The sequence below is a fragment of the Rhincodon typus genome, chromosome 3 (assembly GCF_021869965.1).
Source record: "Rhincodon typus isolate 14 chromosome 3, sRhiTyp1.1, whole genome shotgun sequence".
Classification (NCBI taxonomy): Eukaryota; Metazoa; Chordata; class Chondrichthyes; order Orectolobiformes; family Rhincodontidae; genus Rhincodon; species Rhincodon typus.
The window spans coordinates 61,320,680-61,341,204 of NC_063334.1; the positions used below are offsets into that span (position 1 = coordinate 61,320,680).

Below are 20,525 nucleotides of genomic sequence, written 5' to 3' on the forward strand. Positions count from 1 at the left end.
GGCAGGTCTTATGAGGAAAGGTCAAGGGAGCTAGGGCTTTTCTCATTGGAGCGAAGAAGGATGAGAGGTGACTTGATAGGGGTGTACAAGATGATGAGAGGCATAGGTAGAGTGGATACCCAGAGGCTTTTTCACAGGGTAAAAATGATTGGAGGAAGGTTTCGGGGAGATGTCAGAGATAGGTTCTTCACACAGAGCGGTGGGTGCGTGGAATGCGCTGCCAGCGGTGGTAGTGGAGTCAGATACATTAGGGACCATTTACGCAACTCTTGGATAGGCACATGGATGATAGTAAAATGTAGGGTACGCAGGGTAGTTTGATCTTAGAGTAGGATAATAGGTCAGCACAACATCATGGGCCGAAGGGCCTGTAGTGTACTGTACTGTTCTAAATTTTATTAGACGGGGTTCACCTGCACATCTGTCAATGTGGCCTACTGAATCCCCTGCTCCCGATGTGGCCTCCTCTACAATCGGTGAGATGAAGCAGAGGATCAGAGACTGTTTTGTAGAGCACCTGCACTTTGTTTGCAACAAACACCACCACCTTCCTATTGCGAACCATTTCAACTCCTCCTCCCACTCCCTGGACAACATGTCCATCCTGGGCCTCCTCCAGTGTCACAATGACGCCACCCAGAAACTGGAGGAGCAGCACCTCACGTTGCGCCGAGAGCCTACAGCCCAACGGTCTAAACATGGATTTTACCAGTTTCAAAATCTCCCCATTCCCAGCCTCATCCCGACCAACCCTCCCTTTCATCCCCGTCGCCTTGACCTGACACAACCTGTCCATCTTCTCACCCACTTCACTGACCAATCCCCACCACTCCCTACCTGCACTCACCTATCACCATCCCACGTATTTCCCCCAGCCCCACCACCCCGCTCTCTATTTGAGCTCCCTTCCCCCTCTCCCACATTTCTGAAGAAAGGTCCTGACCCAAAACGTCAACTTTCCTGCTCCTCTGATGCTGCCTGTCCTGCCGTGTTCCTCCAACTCCACAGTATTATCTGACTCCAGCAGCTGCAGTTCTTACCATCTCTGAGTGAATCAGTAAGTTTGTGTATCTGGACTTTCAAAAGGCTTTTAACAAGGTTCCATGAAAGAGGTTAGTAAGGAAGATCATAGCTCGTGGTCTCAGAGGTAATGTATTGACATGGGTAGAGAACGGACTGTCAGACAGTAAGCAGAGAGTTGGAATAAAAAGGGTCCTTTTCAGAATGTCAGGCAGTGACAAGTAGGGTACCAGAGGTTTCAGCACTGGGACCTCGGCTATTCACAATATGCATTAGTGATTAGATGACCAATTGAATGCAGTATCTCCAAATTTGAGGATGATACCAAGCTGGGTGGCTCTATGCACTGTGAGGAGAATGCTAAGCGGCTGCAAGGTGAGTTGGACAGACTGGCTGAGTGAGCAAATACGATATAATGTGGGTAAATGTGAGGCAGGAAGGCAGATTATTATCTGAATGCAATCAGTTTAGGAAAAGGCGAGGTGCAATGAGACCTAGGTGTCATGGTGAAACAGTCACTGAAGGTCAGCATGCAAGTGCAGCAGTGAAGAAAGCTAATGGCATGCTGGCCTTCACAGCGAGAAGATTTGAGTATCGGAGTGGGGATGTCTTGCTGCAGTTATACAGGGCCTTGGTGAGGCCACACCTTCAGGACTGTGCGCAGTTTTGGTCTCCTAGTCTGAGGAAGGACATGCTTGCTATTGAGGAAATCCAGCAAACATTCACTGAACTGATTCCCAGGATGGCAGGACTGACATATGAAGAAAGATTGGAGTAACTGGGCTCGTATTTGCTGGAGTTTAGAAGAATAAGGGGTGGGGGAGGGGGCGCGGAGTCTCATCGAAACAAAATTCTGATGGGACTGGACAGGTTAGATGCAGGAAGAATGTTCCAGTGTTGGGGAAGTCCAGAACAAGGGCTCACAGTCTAAGAATAAGGGGCAAGCCATTCAGGACTGACATGAGGAAGAATTTCTTCACTCAGAATTGTGGAATTTTCTCCCACAGGAAGCAGTTGGAGCCAGTTTATTAGATATATTCAAAAGGGAGCTAGATGTAGCCCTTACGGCTAAAGGGATCAAGGCGGGGTACGGGGCGAGGTTGGAAATGGGATACTGAGATTGCATGATTAGTCATGATCGTATTGAATGGTAGTACAGGCTCAAAGGGCCAAATGACCTACTCCTGCACATATTTTCCATGTTTCTACGATCTTTAGATCAAGAATCAACTTGTTCCGTTATAAGACGACCCACGGCAGAAACTGACAACACTTGAACTGCAGGAAAACTAACATTATATTTTACATACGAGACAGCTTCTGAATGCTACTAAAAGAAATCCTGATCTTTGAGTGTAATTATACATCTCTTCTCTAGTGCGTGTTATGAATAACATTCAAATGCTATTTTCTTCAAAACATTTATTCCAAGAACAGCGGCAACTCGATGTCATATTTCTTAAATTACGTTATAAAATATTCAAAGTGCACAGAAATTCACTTTGCACTTCCTCCATAACATATAATGGACCTAAAGTTCGATAGCTACAAAGGATATTTAAAGCACAAAATCTAAAAATTTATAGAAGAGAGTTATGTTCACCCTATTATTAATTTTACACTTCAGATTTTATGTTTACTGAACTGTATCATCCAAGAATAAGCATTTAAAAAGCAGAAGCCTTGAATTTCATAGTAATCTAAAAGCTCCTCCTAACATTCAAATTCATTTTTCTCCAATTCTCATATCAAATTTGTAATCCATTGGTTTTCTATATATTTACATATGGTCCCAAGTTTCACTAGAGATCAATTATAATAAAACAGCTATAAAACGATCAAGTCTGCAGCAATGCAGAGATGGGAAAAACAGACTAATCTAGCTGCTACAAACTGAACACTTCATTTTATGGCATATGAACGTGATTTTGTTTTATAGGGTCATTTAAACATGAAACTGTTATTTTCAGTGTTGGGGCCTCAACTATTTACAATTTCTCACAATAACCTGGACAAAGGAACCATAATTATGACTTAAATTTGATGACAAATAAAACCAGGACAGTAAGTGGACACACGGTGTCTGCAAAGGAACATAGCACAGAGAGATCAGGGCATCATCTCAAAATTGCTTTGCAGGTAAGGCAAGTGATTGAGGCAGCATGTTTTGCCACAGGTCATTGGTGAGACTACATTTGGAGTACTGCGTACAGTTTTGATCTCCTTAAGAGACAATATAATTGTATTAAAAGGCAGCTCACTTCACACCTGGAATTTTTGTGGGAAGAGGGATGAAGAGGGAGGGGAGGAGATGGATTACCTCCTGATCCAGCAGGCTGGGCCCATATCCACTGGAGTTCAGAAAACGAATGATGATCTTATTGAAACATACATGATCCTGAGGGGTTTGAGGTTGATGTTGGAATTATGTTTCCCATTACAGGTTCATTTTAAAAACCAAGAGGTCTTCCATTTAAGGTGGAGTGATTATGTTTTTCCTTCAGTGTCTGAGATTTGGAACTTTCTTTGCCAGAGAACAGTGGAGGCAGGTAATGGAGCAATTTTAAAGGCACATGTAATGAAGGTTCTACGTTTACATGGGAGTCAAAGGACATCAGAGGTAGGTGGGAATATGGAGTTAAAGCTACAATCAGATCAGTGACAATCTTATGGATGGTGAAGGCATGAGGGACATTATACCCAACTCCTGCTCTAAACTGGAATGGTCTTTTGCATTATTCCATAATTTTACATCCTCTTTTCTGATGAGGCCAATCAAACAGCATCAGCACCCATCTAGATAAGCCACTTGGGTTGAAATGTATTTCATCCATTGAAAGAAGTCTGCACTGTGCCTTCCCAATCAATCAATTGATTGAGAGGCTGATCTTTGTTCTAAAAATTGAAAGTTGTATTGTCTTTTACAAATTCTCAACATGTATTTAACATGATCAGGATGAGAGAAAGAAGCACAATATTCAAACTGAGTCATTCACATTGACTTACTTTATATTTCTACTGATTTTCAGATATCCAATTGTGGGCATAACATTGGTTTTATCCCCCCCACATATGGATGAATTAATCTAATGCAAAAGCCCTACTTAGTTGTAATCAGAACTTTGAGAGAGATCATAAAAACGCCATGCAGTCAAGCTAGTTAAAGGCATGTGTTACTCATTCCAAATTGAGGTATTTCAAATATTTCATAAACTTGACAGGTTCATAAAATGAAGCATAGTGAAATCAAGTTTACATGCGAGAAGGAGCAAATTTTGAATTTAACACACTCCATTAAATGATCGGAGCAGCCAATTCACAAATTCAGAGAAAAACTATCACTAACCATTAAATATTGCTTCCATCTGTCTTAAGTAGCATAGGTGAGGAGTGAGTTAAGGAGCCGGTTGAAGTTAAAAATGCAGAAAATGACATCAAAACTGCAGCAGCTTCTAGCTGGATAAAACGTCACAACATTAGCAATGCTTTACAACATGAACAAGAATACAGCTACAAATCACCAAAATACAGAACATGGCAGTAGTTAAGGGACCGTAAAGGGGGAGAGATGGGGGTTAACTTCAACTGTTATTGTCATGCATGATCAAGTCAAGTCATGTTGGTATTATAAGCGCTGTAAGGAAATTGTCAAAAAAAAAGCTGAATGCCAATAACAAAAAAGTGTTGTATTTTAGTTATGTTGTAGCTAGATTGGCAGCATCAAGGTTCAAAAGATGATTTTTTTTTCTTTGTCGCCATCATATTATGATGGCTGCCAGAGTCCACAGCAACAAATAGGGAACACATTAATGTCTCAAACATAACATGCAAACATGCAGGGGTACACCCACTTTGGTGGAAACCATAAACTGGCTTTTCAGCAAATTAATCTTTTTTGATTGTCAGAATGCATGTATTACATTTTCAAATAGTCTCAAGGAAGACTATTTTCAGCATGAAGTATTGCTGTTAAATTACACTTGAAAATCCACACTTTGCACATTTCTGCACATTTCAAATTAGTTAAATTGGCATCAGCTTAGTGATTTAAATAAAAAGAGCAGATAATAAGTTCAGATCACATTTTTCTGTGTGATCACAGCACAGAGTGTATAGATAAATGAAACCAGGAAAACAAAAATGTAAAATTTCTGGAATAACACCACAGTTCAGTATTGAATTTCAGCAACTTTGTTTTGTTTTGATTTACAGGTGCCAAGATAATTCAAGCAAAATGGGGATAAAAACACAGAAGAATATTAGTAAGTGTTTGACGTTTGAACTTTAGAAAAATTTAATCAGAGTCTTCATCATCAAGATATTCTTCTGCATTGCTCGCACTTCTCGTGATACCTGAAAAAGGAAAAGGACAGCTGATTTAGAATACAGGCTTGCATGTACACAGCTAACATATTACAACACACCTTTAGTATGTTCATTAATCATTCAAAACCAAAAACTTTGAAAGTGATTATCAGGCTTATCTAAAAGAGGCATCTTTTTGTCTTTAAATTACTGCACATACTATTTTGTATGGTAGCCGAACAGAAATTTAAAAATTACTTTATGGTTTGAATTGCCAAAAATATTAATTTGAATAGGAACAAAATAAGTGACCAGTAGTTATTAACTTCACTTGCTCCTTGTATTTTAGGAAAAGTGCTAAACTGTAATGTAATTATTTTCTTACTAAAGATTTCTTTTCCCTACTGGAGTTAATTTAGGGAGGTGATGACCTAGTGGTATTATCATTGGACCAAAGACCCAGACAACATTCTGGAGACCCGGGTTCAAATCCCACCATGGCAGAGGGTGGAATTTGAATTCAGTAAATATCTGGAATCAAGGATCTATTGATGACTCTGAATCCTTTGTCGATTGTCAGGAAAAACCCATCAGAATACATGGTCTAGAAGCTTGATTTAATTTGGAATGTTGATATGTTCTTCTTGGATGTGAATTTCACAAAATCACAACTGGATGTAAATATTCTTTTCCTTTTGATCTAACATTTAATCTTTCACCATGGCCCCAGGCTCTACACTCTCACCTACTGAAAATAGATTGCTAATGTCTTTTAGGGAAGGAAATTGCCATTGTTACCTGGTCTGGCCTACATGTGGCTCCAGACCCACAGCAATGTGGTTGACTCTTGACTGCCCTCTGGGCAATTAGGGATGGGTAATAAATGCTGCCTAGCCAGCAATACCCTCACCTGGTCAATGAATTTAAAAAATATCATTTAGGATTTAAACATTGTCTTTGATGGTTCCAGATAAAACTCATCACTTTCAAAAGTGGAAGTCAATAAAAACACTAGAGTGTTTGAGCCTTTAACAATTTAAATAACTGGATAAAAATCTTCTCCCTTCCTCACAGCACTGTGGGATGCTCCTACATCCCAAGAACTGCAGTGGTTCATGATGGTGGCTTACCACCACGTTGTCCAGCACACTTAGGAACGGGGAATAAATTCTGGCCAAGCCAGTGATGTTCGTATTCCATTGAACAAAAAGAAGAAAAATTCAAAGGAAACAGCTTGTCATGCATATATTTATACATTATGCAGTCTGTTGGCACCATTCTTAAAGTCTTGGCTGGCAAGCAAACTGATAGGTTTATGACGACAAAATAAGATGACATTCTTCTGACAAAATCAACTTTTTCTAACAATCCTTTTATGTTTAAAGAAACTAATAACGAGCCAAATCATGCACAAAATTGCTAATTTCTGTCAACCAATATGGAACATTCTAGAAGGAACTTGATGAAATAAGTAAGAGAACTGGATGGGATACATCATAAAATCTTTAAAGAACAAGGGTGGGGGGAATGCAAAGATTCTGGCTAATACTTGAGACAGTTCCATAGAAAGCAGATATTTGGTAACAAGCATTATCCCAACATTTAAGAAAGGAGAAAAACAACTTGAGAGTCTATGTTTACTGCATTCAGCATACTTTCAGTAAGGGATGCAAGTATTTGAACACAAAATACTTTATACAACTTTTTTTGATCTTTGATTTATAGCAATTATCCAATGCTAAGGGCAGAATTCTCAGGGCAATCCCTGCCAGAAAGACGAGCCAATTCCATGCTAGGAACCAGAATGAAAAAGATAAATTATCTTTACCAAGGCACTTGATTTGGCATCATCATTCCATCTCCGGATTCCCTGACCAATTAGCGATAGTGGACAGGATGGCATGCCCATTTTATCAAGTGAAAGATTCCTTATTAAACTACAAGAGCTCACCAGCACTTGGATTTTTCAAGCTGCAGCAATTGCAGGAATGGAGAGGAGACCTGGGAAAGCTGCTCCCTAGGTATTTTATTCTTAAAACCAAGAAGAGGCCACCCTGAAGGATAAGGGACAGCAGTGAGGTGTACTCTCTTAAGGATGGGAGGAAGAAGCCAACCTCTTAAACAGGCATAGTTGGAAATGGCTAAGGAAGGCTTTGTGTGCAGTGCCTCTAGCGTGAAGACAGTGCAAGAAGAGGAACCAGAACACAAAAAAGATGTGACAGATTAGTAGCATACCATCTTCAGGTACAAGCTAAAATACACGTGTAAACACACACACACACACACACACAAAAACATTCTAAACCAATGTATTATTTACACTATCACTATAGTCATTTTGATGTCCTTCCTATTAATGAATGTAAACTAGTTTGGTGAAGTCCTGTGTGCTGGATTTGTCTCAAGGCAGTTGAATGGGCAAGGAAGAAATTGGTACCCTGACTGAATAATTGCATGACAGGTAAACAGAACAAAAAGATAATAGTCAAGACACAGATTCATGTCAAAGTCTGCAAATCAGTTTTACGAAAAGCACTATGCTTGAGCTGTGAGAATACTGTAGCTGATCGTTCCTTTTGTCATAAATATCCTGCCTTCACTCCATCATCGAAGGCGATAGGAGAGGTGAAGATAACACACCAGACAGGTATGTGTGTTCATTTAAATATGGCCTTGAAGCAAGCCCTGGAGAAAATATATCTGGTCATAACCTGGAAAAAGTCAGTGGTGTACTTAAAAACCTAACTAAAGGGGTCAAAACTAAGTTTAACTCTATATGGCACTCATAGCAAGGAAATAACACTTCGGATGGTCAGCATGACTTGATGGGCGTAATGGCCTACTTCCACACTGTAGGGATTCTATGATGCACCTTTTTGTACATATCCACAGACCCCTCAAGGCAGGTAGATACAGTAGTTAAGATGGCATATGGGATACTTGTTTTTATTAACTGAGGCAAGTTAACAAGTTAACAAGGCAACAGAACAAGATGGTTAATGCTGGAACTACATAAAATGCTGGCTAAGCCATAACCGGAGTACTGCATGCAGGTCTTGTTGACACATTATAGGAAGGATACGATTATACTTGAGGGTGCAGAGCAGATTTACTAGGATGCTGTCTGGGTTGAAAGTTTTGAGCTATGAGGAAAGATTGAATAGACTGGGATTATTTCTCTTGGAGCAACTAGGGGTGAAAGGGGACCTGATAAAGGCATATAAGATTGAGAGAGGCATAGATAGGGTGGATAGGAAGGCACTGTTTCAATTAGTAAATAACCAGGGCACAGATTAAAGCTAAGAGGTAAAAGTTTCTGGCCCTGAATATTATTTTTATATTTGTGTAATGTCAAATGATGAAAATTCCATGCTTAAAGTAACAGTACATATTTTTGAAGCTGGTGATATTTCAGTTTCTAATGTGCAGTCTCACTCTGCAAAACTTCTAAATGAGGAATAAACCTTTTACTTTCTGATGCATGATCCAAGAGAATTCTTCAGTGTGCTTGGCTACTTGTATTCCTTAGTAACATTGCTGTACCTGGTCTTCTGGAAACCCCAAGCCTGGCACAATATTCAAATTAATGTTGGAAAGGGTGAAATTCATGGTACAGAGATGGTTAGATCTTGTAGACAGCTTTTCTTTAAAAAGAGATCTTTATTGGCAGCTGTCACTTTGCCACTGTTTGCAAAATTCATGCTATTAATATTATTCAGTTGTCTTGCAACAACTAACTCTTTTTGGATCAATACAAAACTTGAAAAGATTGACAGTGAGACCAATTTTTCAAACTCAAGTCAAACACATTATTTGACCATCAATGTTTAATTATTTTTGCCTTAAATCAAAAGAGATCTCTGCTCAATTCCAGTTAAAATTTCTTTTTTGGTGTAATTAGTTGTTGTATCAAAGACAGGCCAGAGACCTCCTGTGACTCCATTCTAGTTACAACAAAAAGAAACTACATTCATACTTATCATAGCACAGCAAGGTGTTTCACAGAAGCACTACAGAGAACAACATCAAGCCATATAGCGGGATGTTAGTTCAGATGACCAAAACATTAGTTAAACAAGTAGATTTGAAATTGTGTCTTTAAATAGAAAGGCAAGGAGGCAACTCATTTCTCCACACATTTTGCATTTGTTTAATACAACTCTAAACCGGGAATGGGAAATGAGAGAATCCACACAACTTCCTTCAAGTTTCTCAAGCTCACAGAGTGAATATATAGTGAGTTATTTTAAAGACACGTCTGCATATGCATGCAAAATATCTCAAGGAAGTGAAACTATTGCCAAATCAGCTGTACAAACCAAAAATAATTTGCTTTGTATACTACAATTACAACAATCTTACACATTTCCCTGAGGAATAAATAATCAAATTATTCTACAACCAGCTTAACCTGCAGAACATTATAATTAGAAAATCCATCATATAAAACCAGAGTTGATTAAGTGCACACCAGCTACCTGTGAATGGGATTCATCTGCCAAACTGTTTTCAAACATTCCCACAGAGACAGCATCAGATGTACAAATTAATTGACAAAGAGAAAGAAATAGATGGGGATCTTTTAGGCTTTTTTCCTAATAAAAGCTGACACTAGGTAGCTAGCTCACTTGAATCAATATTTTCAAACAAACAAAGTTTTAATATTCAAGCTCACTTTTCATAGTACAAAAATATTGCATAGAATTCTTACACAGTATCTCCCATAAGTAATAGGGAACCAAAGCATAATTTGGAAATGGATTGAGATATTCACAAAATAATATTAATAAGCTTCAATAAAGTACATATATTGGCTCATTATTCTTACCTGATTAAATATTAAAACCAATTATACAAACACCAAAAATATATTACAATTGAAAATAAGACGACATTTTGAAAGGTTGTACGGACGTCAAAAGAAGAAACTGGAAGCAACATGGTTGTAGGAACTTCCAACAAATTCTTCCAATACTGCATTAACATCAAGATCATGGGGGAGGGAGTGAAAGCCATAAAGAATACCAGCAAAGATGAAACAGGATGACAAAGCCAGCGCTTGGTGAACACCAATATTCAGGGGACAGAGTTTCAAAGGATTGTTACATTCAATTCCCACAACTGGTTGCTACATTTGACTGTTTTAAAATATTAGTTGCATTCAATTCTGCACTGCAATAGGGGCTAGGCCGTTAGAAAGCTAATTGGTCACTGAAGAACAATTCTGAATCACAGTTCTAACAGGACTAGACAAGGTAAAGGCAGGATGAATGCTCCCAATGACTGGGGAACGCAGTACCAGGGGGCATAGTCTAAAGATACAGCATAGACCATATAGAACTAGGAGGAGGATAAGCTTCTTCACCCAGAGTGTTTTGAGCCTGTGGAATTCTCTGCCACAGAGAACAGGAGGCTAAAACACTGAATGTTTTCAAGAAGGAGTTAGATAATATTTCTTTGACTTAAAGGGATCAAAAGGGTATGGGAGAACCTGGGAGCATAGTATTGAGTTAGATGATCAGCCATGACCATATTAAATTGTGGACCAGGTTCCACGGGCTGAATGGCACTCTATTTTCTATGTTAGTTGGGAAAAAAAAGGTAGAGATAGAAGCAAGATCCATGCATGAATTATGAAGGGAATAGATAAGGTGGAGGCAGGGAGGTTGTTTCCGCTAGCAGGTGAAACTAGGACTAGAGGGCATCGCCTCAAAATAAAGGGAAGCAGATGTAGGACTGAGGTTAGGAGGAACTTCTTCACCCAAAGGGTTGTGAATCTGTGGAATTCCCTGCCCAGTGAAGCGGTTGAAGCTACCTCGCCAAATGTTTTTTTAGGGAAGGCTAGATAAATTTTTGAACAGTAAAGGAATTAAGGGTTATGGTGAGTGGGCGGGTAAGTGGAGCTGAGTCTCAAAAAGATCAGCCATGATCTTATTAAATGGCGGGGTAGGCTCGAGGGGCCAGATGGCCTACTCCTGATCCTAGTTCTTATGTTCTTATGAAGAAACTAAATAGCCTGACTGCTGAAAAGGTTGAGAAATCAGCAAGGTCTGTCATGGTGCACTTGCTATTTAAATGTATTCTACGGGGTGTTGCATGATGGTTTATTACTCATTCGCCTCATGTTGATTTTGGAATGTTAACATCTTGGCAGTTTAAATTTTTTTGTCAATAATCTCTGAATGTTTGCTTGGGTGAGTTTGTTTGTAACAAACTAGCTTTTCTTTGTCGATTTAAGAAACCTGGCTGGCTTGTTTCCAAGACGAAACCACAAGACACTATCCGCAATTGACAACTTATTTAACTGATGAAATATAAAATTTGCTGTGACCAGTGAAGGAGTAGGGCTGGACGAGTGCACCCTTCCAACCCCAGGAGTAACAATTCTTGCAGCAGTCATGAGGGAAAGCTATAAAAATATCACCTGTTTATGGAAACAATCAGTGCTGACAGAAGGACTGCCAAATTAAGTCAGGAGGTTCAAACAGGCTTAAATGGTACAAAATGAACATATTTTTGTCCTGTATTAATAGAAGGCACATTTCAGAAGTGGTAGTAATCCTGATGGGAGAGGTGCACAGTGAGAGAGGTACTATTACGTTGGAAAGATCACAAATAACAAATCAAAAGCTATTTAAAAAATACCAGTTTAATCCAGGGAACATCAGATTCCAGCAGAACAATGAAACTGATTCTTAAAAATAAAGCTGGTAATTACATCAGTGACATTAGTCGAGAAAAGATCAGTCACATGGCTTTAGAACAGAATAACTGGATGACCAGGTTCCTTATTGAGCAGTGGGGGGGAAAAAAAAAACACATGGTATACTTCAGATTTTGCAAAAAAACTCTTGCATAAAGTTTGTCACAAAAGATTTCTAGAACTGAAAATGATACAGAAAGGGAAAACTCAATGAATAACATTCTGGCCAATGAAAAAGCATATCCCAACCTTGAACCTTGCAATTACATGAAAACTTTATTATAGTTTCATAGAAATTATATTATTTTAGTTGGCATGTCAAAATCTGTTGTATGACCTACAAACTAGCTAGTCCATATTCTATAACTCAATAATTGCTGCCTCATAGCACCAGGGACCCGGGTTCGATTCCAGCCTCAGGCGACTGTGTGGAGTTTGCACATTCTCCCCACGTCTGTGGGGGTTTCCTCTGGGTGCTCCGGTTTCCTCCTACAGTCCAAAGATGTGCAGGGTAGGTGGATTGGCTATGTTAAATTGCCCATAGTGCTGAGGGATGTTTAGGTTAGGTGGGTTAGAGGAATTGGTCTGGGTGGGATGCTCTTCGGAGGGGCGGTGTGGACGTGTTGGGCTGAATGGCCTGTTTCCACACTGTAGGGATTCTACAATGATAAAACTATGAAAGTTGACAAGATCAGACAAATCTTACACATTTTGTGCTCAATTTTAACACAGGATACAGGGCGGTAGTGAGCTAACAGTTCCTAATAGTGCCCAAGGGAACTTCTTGATCCTCTGTTCCACACGGATGCTACGCAAGCTTTATATTTTCCAACCTAATTTGTCCTGTTCTGGCAACAGTGGAAATTCTACCCTTGTTTAACCAATATAGTTGGTCACATTGAGCTACCTGAATACTCAAGTTAAAATCTAGCTGCAGTGCTCACTGTCAATGGGTTCTAACTTCTAAATTTATATACTGACAAGCATCAAAATTGGCAAAGATAAAATGTTATTAGGTGGGAATGGCAAGGTTTCAAGCACGTAAATGGCTTCAGACAATTTATTCTCTCCCATCCCTACTCAGAATGGAAGGTAATGGAAGATGAATAATGAAACATACGGATTTTCTAAATGTAAATTCTAGCATCAACATCATATCCTTATACAGAATATTACTAGCACCAACTCAAGGGCATGATATTTTTGTGCATTTCAGTAATTTATGAATTTAATGTGGCACACATCCTGCACTAGACTGTTTAGTGGTGTTTTCTGTGTCTGGACTCCCATTTAGTCATCTGTCCCCAAAGAGAGGAAAGGCTGAGAACTTATTCCTGACTATAAAGTATTCCTGAAAGTTAGGGAATCCAAATCAAAACAAATGATAGCTGAAGGGAAAAACTATTGTGATCTATTATCTTCTAAAGAATAATGTTATAGATGAGGATCTAAGTCAGAATTGATTGATAGAATTAAAGAATAATAGTGCTGTAATTACACTACTGTCTGTATACTTATGGTCCTCTATTTCCTTCCCATTAGTCAATGGTCTATTTGCAAGCAAGATGCAAGGACTACACCACTGCGGCATTGAGGAACTTCAATTATCAGGATATAGACTGAGTTATAAAAGGATAAGACCAAGAAATAGGAACAAGAGTAGGCCACTCAGTCCCGCGAGTCTGCTCTGCCATTCAATAGGATCAGGCTGATCTGGCATTGCTTACATCCACTTTCCTGCCCTTTCCCTGTAACCCTTGATTCCCCTATTGATCAAGGATCTATCTCAGCCTTAAATATACACAAGGACTCTGTCCCCACAGCTCTCTGACAAGGAGTTCCAAAGACATAAGAACACAAGAACATAAGAACTAGGAGCAGGAGTAGGCCATCTGGCCCCTCGAGACTGCCTCGCCATTTAATAAGATCATGGCTGATCTTTTTGAGACTCAGCTCCACTTACCCGCCCACTCACCATAACCCTTAATTCCTTTACTGTTCAAAAATTTATCTAGCCTTGCCTTAAACACACTCAGCCAGCAAGGTAGCTTCAATCGCTTCACTGGGCAGGGAATTCCACAGATTCACAACCCTTTGGGTGAAGAAATTCCTCCTGACCTCAGTCCTACATCTGCTTCCCTTTATTTTGAGGCAATGCCCTCTAGTCCTAGTTTCACCTGCTAGCGGAAACAACCTCCCTGCCTCCACCTTATCTATTCCCTTCATAATCTTACATATTTCTATAAGATCTCCCCTCATTCTTCTGAATTCCAATGAGTATAATCCCAGCCTACTCAGTCTCTACTCATAATCCAACCCTCTCAACTCTGGAATCAACCGAGTGAATCTCCTCTGCATTCCCTCCAGTGCTAGTATATCCCTTCTCAAATAAGGAGACCAAAACTGCACACAATACTCCAGGTGTGGCCTCACCAGGACCCTATACAGCTGCAGCATAGCCTCCCTGTTTTTAAACTCCATCCCTCTAGCAATGGCAGACAAAATTCCATTTGCCTTTTTAAATTACCTGCTACACCTGCAGTCCTACTTTTAGCGATTCATGCACAAGGACACCCAAGTCCCTCTGCACAGCAGCATGCTGCAATTTCTTTTATCATTTAAAACATAGTCCATTTTGCTGTTATTCCTACCAAAATGGATGACTTCACACTTATCAACATTGTACTCCATCTGCCAGACCTTTGTCCACTCACTTAAGACTTTGCGTCTTCTGCACACTTTGCTCTACCACTCAACTTGGTGTCATCTGCAAATCTTGACACACCACACTTAGTCCCCCAACTCCAAATCATCTATGTAAATTGTAAACAATAGCGGTCCCAACACTGATCCCTGAGGCACACCACTAGCCACTGACCACCAACCAGAAAAAACACCCATTTACCCCTACTCTTTGCTTTCTACTGGTCAACCCATCCTCTATCCATGCCAATACATTACCTGTAATACCGTGCAACTTTATCTTACGCAGCAGCCTTTGGTGTGGCACCTTGTCAAATGCCTTCTGGAAATCCAGATACACCACATCCACAGGCTCCCCACTGAGGACATTACTTGCATGGTGGACAAAGAATTCCACCAAATCTGTTAAACATGACCTACCCTTCATGAACAGGGATAGTAGGAACTGCAGATGCTGGAGAATCTGAGATAACAAGGTGTAGGGCTGGATGAACACAGCAGGACAAGCAGCATCACAGGAGCAGGAAGGCTGATGTTTCGGGCCTAGACCCTTCATCAGAAATGGACCCTTCATCACCCATGCTGGGTGTTCCCAACGGGACAATTTATATCCAGATGTCTTGCTATTTCTTCCTTAATGATAGATTCAAGCATTTTCCCCACTACCAAAGTTAAGCTAACTGGCCTATAGTTATCTGTTTTTTGTCTACTTCCTTTTTTAAACAGTGGTGTCACATTGGCTGTTTTCCAATCTGTGGGAACCACCCCAGAGTCCAGTGAATTTTGGAAAATAATTATGAGTGCATTCGCTATTTCCCCCATCACCTCTTTTAGTACCCTGGGATGTATTTCATCAGGGCCAGGAGACTTGTCGACCTTTTGTCCCATTAGCTTGCCCAGTACTGCCTCCTTAGTGATAATGATAGTTTCTAGGTCCTCACCTGTTATAACTTACTTGCCATCAGTTTTGGTCATGTTATTTGTGTCTTCCACTGTGAAGACCGACACAAAATAACTGTTTAACGTCTCGGCTATTTCCTCATTACCAGTTATTAAATTGGCCTTCTCATCCTCTAGAGGACCAATGTTTAACTTCACCACTCTTTTACATTTACATATTTATAGAAACTTTCGCTGCCTGTCTTTATATTTTGAACTAGTTTACTCTCATAATCTATCTTACTTTTCTTTATAACTTTTTTTGTGGCTTTCTGTTGGCCTTTAAAGATTTCCCAGTCTACTAGTTTCCCACTAATCTTTGATTTTTTGTATGTATTTTTTTTATCTGATACTTTCCCTTATTTCCTTAGGCATCCATGGCTGACTATTTCTTTTCCTACAGTTCTTCCTTATCACTGGGATATACTTCTGCTGAGCACTGTGAAAAATCGTTTTGAAAGTCCTCCATTGTTCCTCAATTGACCCACCATAAAGTTTTTGTTCCCATTTTACCTTACCCAACTCCTCCCTCATCCCATCATCGTCTCCTTAGTTTAAGCACAGGACATTGGTACTGGATTTAACCTTCTCACGCTCCATCTGTATTTTAAATTTGACCATACTGTGATCGCTCCTTCCGAGAGGATCCCTAACTGAGAGATCATTAATTATTCCTGTCTCATTATTCAGGACTAGATCTAGGATAGCTTGCTCCCTCGTAGGTTCCATTACATATTGTTCAAGGAAATTATCACGGATGCATTCTATGAACCCCTCCTCTAGGATGCCATGAGCGACCTGGTTTGACCAATCGATATGTAGGTTAAAATCCCCCATGATAATTGCTGTACCATTTTTACATGCATTAGCTACTTCTATGTTTATTGCCTGCCCCACCAAGACGTCATTATTTGGTAGCCTTTCGACCACCCTATCAGTGACTTCTTCTCCCTGCTATTCCTAATTTCCACCCAAACGGATTCAACCTTTTGTTCAGTAGAATCTATATCATCTCTCACTACCGCCCTGATATCATCCTTAAAAATCAGAGTGACACCGCCTCCCTTACCTTCCTGTCTGTCCTTCCGAATATTTAACTCCCAGTCATGACCATCCTGCAACCATGTCTCTGTAATGGCCACTAAATCATGCCCATTTGCCATGATTTGTGCCGTCAACTCATCCAACTTGTTTCGAATGCTCCGAGCATTCGGATAAAGTGCCTTCCCAGATTTATTGGGTGAAAGATAACTGTTACCCAGCCGACCACTCGCGCCCACTCTGGAACTGAAGGCCACAGTCACGTGAGGTAAGACTTTTAAAACGAAAGGTTACCTTCCCAGGCTGCCCTCGTGCTCTCTCCTGGACTCCCGCCGCTGAACATCGCTGAACAACTGAAAACCAAACTGAATACACAAGTACAAGAGAGAGCTCCAAGTAAAAGGAAATAAGGGAGCCAAAGACACTCAACAAGCAGAAGAAATTCCTCCTAGCTCAGTCTTAAATTGATGTCCTGTATTCTGAGACTATGCCCTCTGGTCCTTGATTCTCCCATGAGGGAAACACCCTCTCAAGCCCCTTAAGAATCCGATATGCTTCAAGGAGATCATCTTGATGTTCTAAATTGTAATGGATAGAGTCACATTCATAAAACAATCCCTTCCACCAGGGATCATCCTACTAAACCTTCCCTGAACTGCCTCCAATAAAATGATACTTTTCCTTAAATAAGGGGACCAAAACTGTTCATAGTACACCAGATGTGCTTTCACCAGCTCCAAGTAAAAGGAAATAAGGGAGCCAAAGAGATTGAGAATAGCTTAGCAGCTAACGAAGTGGAATCCAGATGTATTTTATAAATGCACAATTATCAAAAATGTAGTCAAAAGACAACAGGGCAAATTCGGGATCAAAAAGGAGATATTCTTGTGGAAGCAGAGAGCAGGGTTGAGATACTAATTGAGAATTTCACTAACAAAGACAAAATTGCCAATGTGGCAGTCTAAGCGTTTGTAGTAGCAATATTCAGTAAAACAAAAAAGGAGGCATGTGAGCAGCCCTCAAATTGGAAGAGTTACCCTTTTTCTTGCAGGATGCAAGTGGGTGAAAATTATCAGCATCATAATGGCCCAGGAGGTCACCTTTTGACCCATCAAGTCAGTGCCAACTCTATGTACAGCAATCCAGTCAGTCTGATACCCTACTCAAGTAACCACCCAATTTTCATCTGAAACCACTGATCATTTCCACTTCCACCAACTTTGAAAGCAGTAAATTCTAGATCACGAAATCCTTGCCAGTTCTCCGTGGGGGATAGCACAAGGAGACAAAAGGAATACAAACATTATACACCCATTTTAAAACAGGGAGAGGATAAACCTGGCAAACACAAGCCAGTCAGCCTATTGTCACAGATAATAATCCAGTTATCATTTAGAAAACCTTGGGCTAATAAATGAAGGCAATTCACGATTTGCTGAACTTGGAGTTCACTGACATAGTAACTGAGAAGGCTCATGATGTTAGTGTGTTTGATATTGTGTATTGTTCTTTCAAATGACAAAGCATCACCCCTCCAACTTGTTAGCACAATTAATGCAATAGTGGAATTACAGGAATAGAATCAGTGTGGATATAAAATTGGAAAAGGGGAAGAAAGTACATTGCAATGATAAAGCGTTGTTTTTCAGATTTAAGCAAAGCATTAAATCGGTATATAGATAGTAAGAACTGCTGACGCCTGATAATCTTTCAACCTTTCAATAATGAAAAACCTATTTACCTCTGCCCTAAAAATATACAAAAATTCTCCATCCACTGCCTTTTGAAGAAGGTAGTTCCAAAGATTCATCTGGAGAGAGAAAAAAAATGTTTCTTCATCTCTGTCTTAAATGATTGATGCCTTATTTTTATACTCTGGCTCTAGTTCTAGATTGTCTGACACGAGGAAATATCTTTCCCATATTCACCCGGTCGTGCCCCCTCAGGATTTTTTATATTTCAATGAAGTCATCCGACTCTTCTAAACTCCAGAGGAGACAGACAGAGTCTGTCAAGCCTTCCTCATAAGGCAATCCACTCATTCCAGATGTTAGTTTAGTAAATCTTCTCTGAACTGCCTTCAATGCATTGACATCCTTCCAGAGATATAGTGACCAGCATGGTACACTTAGTACTGCTGAAATAGTCTCACCATTGCCCTGTATAGCTGATGCATAACCTTCCTTCCGTTGCACTCAATTCCCCTCACAACAAAACATAACCCATTAGCTTTCTCGATGACTTGCTGCACCTGCATACTAACTTTCTGCGATTCATGAACTAGGAAACCCAGGTCTCTCTGCATCTCAGAGTCCTAATCTCTCACCATTTAGATAAGATGCTTCTTTTTATTCTTCCTGCCAAAATGGACAATTTCAAATTTCCGCAAATAATAGCCTATTTTCCAGATCTCTGCCCCACCCAGTCAAATAATAATCTGCCTTCCTGTTTTTGCTACAAAGGGAATAATCTCACATTTATCCATAATATACTTCAACTGCGATGCATTTGCTGGTCCACACCACAATACAGCATCTCTGCATCCTCCTCACAGCTCATCCTCTCAACCAAACATCGTAAACTTGGGAGTTATTACATTTTAGTTCTGTTTTCTGAATTATTAATATAGATTGTGAATAGTTGGGATTCAAGCATTGAACTCCCACAAAGTCAGAATAAGAAATTCTGTCTGGTCATGGTTGACCAGTTTACCAGATGGGTAGAAGCTTTACCCAAAAAATACTGTACTGCAACCTCAGTGGCAAAAATACTGGCAGCAGAAATAACACCTAGGTGGGGGTGGGGGGGGGTCACCCTACAAATAGATTCAGACCAAGGGACCCACTTCACTGTCAAGTGCCTAAAGGAAACATGTAAACTACTGGTAATAACACAAAGGTATCATTTCCTCTACTGTCCACAGACCTCCAGGATGGTAGAGAGAGGATGAATGGAACACTTAATGTGCTGAGAAATGAACAAAAAAAAGGCAATAATAGGAGAAGGGGTTAAATGGACCCGTGCTCTACCAGCCCTCTAAGCGACAACCCTTTGAACTCATGACAGGATGAGCAATGACACTCTTCCAGGACCTAATCATAGGGGGAGCAGAACTGACTAACAGCAAGGGACAAGTCTGGGATTACATGAAATCCCTCTCTAAGCATGTACACATACTTCATGGACAGGCACAAACCAGCAGCTTACCAAGGACTGGAAGTCTGAGGGGACACCCAGGATAAACAAATGCCAGCCCAAGGATCAAAGATCCTGGTAAAAGTAATCCCAGACAAGGGAGCCTCACCACCCAAAGTGGGACAGACCTCATGAGGTAATATTAACAGGTAACAGTGCACTTGGTATATAAAAGAGTATATAATAGTTAATGGGGTGTCTGTCCAGCTTGCTAGTCTGGTATGCTCTCTCTTTCTCCCTCTTGGAGGTTTTGGAATATCCTCATCTGTGCACACCAACAAACAGCAGGAACAGGATCCTCAACCCCAGGACAACAACCGGGACAGATTAAAGTCACGTGTAAATATATGCAATGCAGTTGCACAGTAAAGACTGTAATTGAGAACATTGCTGAAACTAATGCGAGTGTGAAAATGCTAATCCTCTGTGGGTTCCTCTTACTTTTGATCCCATCGGAGGCTGTTAGGCGAGAGGACAGGAAGAATTTGAACGTTAATACGTTTTCATATTTATCACGTGTATGCTAGGGAGCATGATGTTTCCAATTGCTGGATCTGTACCCATATCCCCACACACACTAAGGGAGGGCTACCAATGCAACTTATCTTCTTTAAAGCTT

At 40.2% G+C, this 20,525-nt stretch overlaps 1 protein-coding gene across 1 annotated transcript in view; it reads right to left on the reverse strand.

The window, feature by feature from the left end:
- Positions 1-2,425: 2,425 nt before the first annotated feature.
- ostf1 (osteoclast stimulating factor 1) overlaps positions 2,426-20,525 on the reverse strand; it is a 42,360-nt gene continuing 24,260 nt past the window's right edge. The window contains exon 9 of the mRNA XM_048593501.1: positions 2,426-5,373. Coding sequence (XP_048449458.1) covers positions 5,315-5,373 — 59 coding nt within the window. The 3' untranslated portion in view covers positions 2,426-5,314. The remainder of the gene's footprint in view (positions 5,374-20,525) is intronic.